The sequence below is a fragment of the Etheostoma cragini genome, unplaced genomic scaffold (genome assembly GCF_013103735.1).
Source record: "Etheostoma cragini isolate CJK2018 unplaced genomic scaffold, CSU_Ecrag_1.0 ScbMSFa_4511, whole genome shotgun sequence".
NCBI classification, from domain to species: Eukaryota; Metazoa; Chordata; class Actinopteri; order Perciformes; family Percidae; genus Etheostoma; species Etheostoma cragini.
The window spans coordinates 77513-82351 of record NW_023268892.1 but is presented as its reverse complement, the minus strand read 5'-3'; the positions used below and the strand labels follow the sequence as shown (position 1 = coordinate 82351).

The window sequence follows — 4839 nt, the reverse complement described above, 5'->3', positions numbered from 1 at the left end:
GACGACTCATTTCTGATCCCCACAAACCAATGGGTGACGTCACACATGCTCTGTCCATTTATTTTAACGGTCTATGGTCCCACCTCCGCTGTAGTTCTCTGTAGTTCCTCCAGAGGGATCATGGCCCTCTTGGCTGCATCTCTGATCATCTTCTCCTTGTCTGAGCTGAAGGTTTACAGGGACCAGGTCTTGGTAAATTTGCAGTGGTCTGGTCCTCCTTCCATTTCAACATGATCGCTTGCACAGTGCTCCTTGGGATGTTTAAAGCTTGGGAAATCTTTTTGGATCCATATCCAGCTTTAAACTTCTCCAGACCAGTATCTGGGACCTGCCTGGTGTGTTCCTTGGTCTTCATGATGCTCTCTGTTCTTTCAACAGAACCCTGAGACTATCACAGAGCAGGTGCATTTATACAGAGACTTGATCCCACACAGGTGGATTCTATTGATCCCCATCAGTCATTTAGGACAACATTGGATCATTCAGAGATCCTCGCTGAACTTCTGGACTGAGTTTGCTGAACTGAAAGTAAAGGGGCCCAATCATTTTGCACGCACCACTTTTCAGATTTTTATTTGCTAAAAAAGTTTTAAATATCCAATAGATTTCTCTCCACTTTACAATTGTGTCCCACTTGTTGGTGATTCTTCACAAAAAATGAAAATTTTATATCTTTATGTTTGAAGCCAGAAATCTGTCAAAAGGTTGAAAAGTTCAAGGGGGCCGAATACTTTTGCAAGGCACTGTATATTTACGCTATATATTTTTGTTCCTATATATATTTCTGTTATATATTTCTGTTGCTATATATATTTATGTTATGTATTTCTGTTCCTATATATATTTATGCTATATATTTCTGTTATGTATTTCTGTTCCTATATATATTTATGCTATATATTTCTGTTCCGTTACCTTCTCTCCGTCCGTCTTGTTGTCGAGGTCGATTCGGTCGGAGACCTGTTGAGCTCGCTCCGCCTCCTTACAGTCACGCTCAAACCGACGCTTGCTCTGACATCATCATACAAGACGGAGGAAAAAATAAACACTCATGACATCATCATATAAGATGGGGCGGGAAATAAACACTCATGACATCATCATATAAGATGGGGGGGAAAATAAACACTCATGACGTCATCGTTTTCATCAATGTCAGTTTGAACAGGAAGTTAAATTAGATGATGATGTCACTCACAGACTCTAGCTGTTTCCACGAGCTCTCGATGTGCTGCTGGGCACGGCGGCCATCTTGGAAATGCTGCAAAAAACAAATCAAAAAGTGGTGGACTGTGGCCATGCTGGTGACATCATAATGTGTCCACAATGAACTGCTGTTAAACAAGGACTGTTATTGTGAAAGGTTGTGTGATGAGTGTGTATTCTTCCATTTACTTTAAAACACGAGGACACGTTAAACAGAACAACAGTCAACATATACTGAATATCCCACTGAAAGCTTAAAAAAACAATGCGCTCATGAACCTATCACAATGAAGTTGAACACACGGGGAAGCAGCGAATGTTCCCAGCTGCCATGAACGCAGCCCGGATGGCGGCAAGAAGGAGAGTTCAAGTCATAGACCACCAAAATAAAAGCCTTCGATAAGCTGTAAAAATGTAACCTGAGAAAAGACTTTATTTAATTATCATACCTCCTTCTCTGTTTAATGTCCTATTTAACATGTAATCTATAGATAATTCATATTTTTATGTGTTTTAAAAAAAAACACACACACACACACACTCACACTCTTCAGCTTCTACATTACTTCGACCCAGCAACTCTGAACACTAGATTGTGTCACTGACCCAGTTTTAACTTTGTGTGTGTGTGTGTGTGTGTGTATGTGTGTGTGTGTTTGTGTCTGTATGTGTGTTTGTGTGTGTCTGTGTGTCTGCGTGTGTGTCTGTGCGTCTGTGTGTGTGTCTGTGTGTGTATGTCTCTGTGTGTGTGTCTGTTTGTGTGTCTGTGTGTGTGTGTGTGTGTGCCTTTGTATGTTACAAGACATCAGAATCAATGAATGACATGAAGAACATTCTGCTCTGATTGGCTGGCAGCTGTGTGTTCAGGTTAACCGTTTAACCTCTTAACATAAACCTGAAGGTAACCATAGCAACAGACTCAACACGTTCAACACTAACAGTAGAGTCATTAAGTTAATTAAAGAAACTGATGGTTGGTGTTGGTTGGATTTCTATATTATATTATATTATATTATATTATTTATACCCTAACCCTAAATTAAACCAACTGATGGATTGCTGTTGCTAAATGTTAAATTATTTTTTTGCATTTCACTCTAAAGGTACCTCACTCACACACACACACACACACACACACACACACACACACACCCTAACCCTACTATATTACTAATAATAGTAATGATAATAATACTGCAACGTCTTGGGTTTCTGGTCCTGCTCCATTGCTCGTTTTCAGGGGGACCACCTAAAGTAGACTAACCTCTAGAGAACAGAGACCTTCATTTTCAGGGGGACCACCTGAAGTAGACTGACCTCTAGAGAACGGAGACCCTCGTTTTCAGAGAGACCACCTAAAGTAGACTGACCTCTAGAGAACAGAGACCCTCATTTTCAGGGGGACCACCTAAAGTAAACTGACCTCTACACAACAGAGACCCTTGTTTTCAGGGGGACCACCTAAAGTAGACTGACCTCTAGAGAACAGAGTCCCTCGTTTTCAGGGGGACCAGAGTTGGAATACGGTTCCACACCCCCCAACCAGACTACGCTGCAGGGTTCAGGTACAACGCTGGAACCATAAATTGAGTTATTCCTTTTTATTTAAATAATAGTTGACTCACCGTCTTCCTCTCGGTCTTCACTTCCTGTGTGTATCGAGTCAGTTCACACACGATCTGTGTGTTCAGGTTCTCAGCGAGTTCTTCTCTCTGAACCGCGAGTTCATTCAGCTGCTGGAGAGTCGCTGCAAACGCCAAACACCACGTGTACCTGCAACAACCAATCAAACACAGATGAAACTTTTCCAACTAATCACAAACCTTAAAGAGATACTAATAATGTTTCAATACTATAATGTGCAACCTCTGACTCTTACCCAGACACTGGTTATCTGCACCAACCTCTGACTCTAACCCAGACACTGGTTATCTGCACCAACCTCTGACTCTAACCCAGACACTGGTTATCTGCACCAACCTCTGACTCTAACCCAGACACTGGTTATCTGCACCAACCTCTGACTCTAACCCAGACACTGGTTATCTGCACCAACCTCTGACTCTAACCCAGACACTGGTTATCTGCACCAACCTCTGACTCTAACCCAGACACTGGTTATCTGCACCAACCTCTGACTCTAACCCAGACACTGGTTATCTGCACCAACCTCTGACTCTAACCCAGACACTGGTTATCTGCACCAACCTCTGACTCTACTAAATAATTCCAGTTGATGCTCCTGACTGAAACATTTTGGATGAAATCAAACTTAAAGGTAATAACAGAAAGAAAGAAACTTGTTGACTGACCTGCTCTCATCCTCTCTGCTTCTCTTCGGGTGATACTTCTTAGACAGACTCCTGCAGACAGACAGATGTGGAGACAGACAGGTGGAGAGACAGACATGTAGTTAGAGGGACAGGTGGAGAGAAAGACAGGTAGAGACAGAAACAGGCGGAGAGAGACATGTGGACAGAGAGAAAGGTGGAGATGGAAACAGACGGGTAGAGAGAGGGACAGGTGGAAAGAGACAGGTAGACACAAAAACAGGTAGAGAGAGACAGGTGGACAAAGAACCGTGTGGAGAGAGAGACAGATTTAGGGACAGAAAGGTAGAGAGAGACAGTGGAGAGGGAAACAGAAAGGTAGAGAGAGACAGGTGGTAAGAGAGACATGTAGAGAAAGGCATGTGGAGAGAGAAACAGGAGGAGAGAGACAGGTAGAGACAAACAGGTAGAGAGAGAGACAGATTACATCCAGGTGATTGGGATGTGATGGGAACGCTGGTACCTGATCTGTTTGGCGTAGCTCAGCTCGATGTCGGCCCTCTCTTTCAGAAACTTGCTGTATCGCTCCAGGAAGTCGATTCCCCAGCTGGTGTGTTTCTCCAGGTTATCAAACTGATCCTGAATCAGAAATCACAGATCAGTCCAGGTTATCAAACTGATCCTGAATCAGAAATCACAGATCAGTCTCTGATGACCGCTTACCGCGGTTCTCTATAGTCCTGACACAATCAAAACGTCCTGTTGCTCATTCCATATGATCGGAAAAACAGGTAGTCCGCCAAACAGGTAGTCCGCATGACACAAAGGCCAGGACCAGAACCAGACCCTAACACCTATCTCAACCAGGAAGACACAAAGGCCAGTGACACACTGACAAAGAAGGAGAAGGACAACGGCTGGACCGAGTGTTGTCTTCCAGCGGGACATCGGTCCCTGACTCCTTCCCTCGCCGTCTTCCAACATTTTGGCCTTTTGAGAGAAGACTGAGTCTCGGATTTTTATTATCAAGATTATCACTACTGTCCAACAGAAATCGGTCACCAGGGACAGGCTGTAAAAGAAAAAGACAAAAACCAGTAGACTTCAGTTACTCCTTGTCTTTCTGTCCTTTAAGGATGGGGACGGGGACCTGGGGCAAAATGTATTAAAGTTTTTAATCTTCTTCTGATTTCCTCACGCTGCGTCTTCTTCTATGCAAGACACCATCGATCTGAAGACATGTCTTTCTGTTTAGAGAGTTATTTTGATGTGGGATTAGTCTTAAACACACACACATATACTGTATATACATGTATATACACATAGTATACACAGTAAATATATATAAAAACATATATACACA

General features: G+C 42.9%; 1 protein-coding gene across 1 annotated transcript in view; it reads right to left on the bottom strand.

Annotated features, from left to right (window-relative positions):
* Window positions 1–4839, bottom strand: part of LOC117941163 (formin-binding protein 1-like) — a 23281-nt gene that overhangs the window by 17727 nt on the left and 715 nt on the right. The window contains exons 3-7 of the mRNA XM_034866250.1: window positions 4000–4115; window positions 3519–3569; window positions 2832–2979; window positions 1199–1261; window positions 916–1011 (exon numbers count right to left, since the gene is read on the bottom strand). Coding sequence (XP_034722141.1) covers window positions 916–1011; window positions 1199–1261; window positions 2832–2979; window positions 3519–3569; window positions 4000–4115 — 474 coding nt within the window. The remainder of the gene's footprint in view (window positions 1–915; window positions 1012–1198; window positions 1262–2831; window positions 2980–3518; window positions 3570–3999; window positions 4116–4839) is intronic.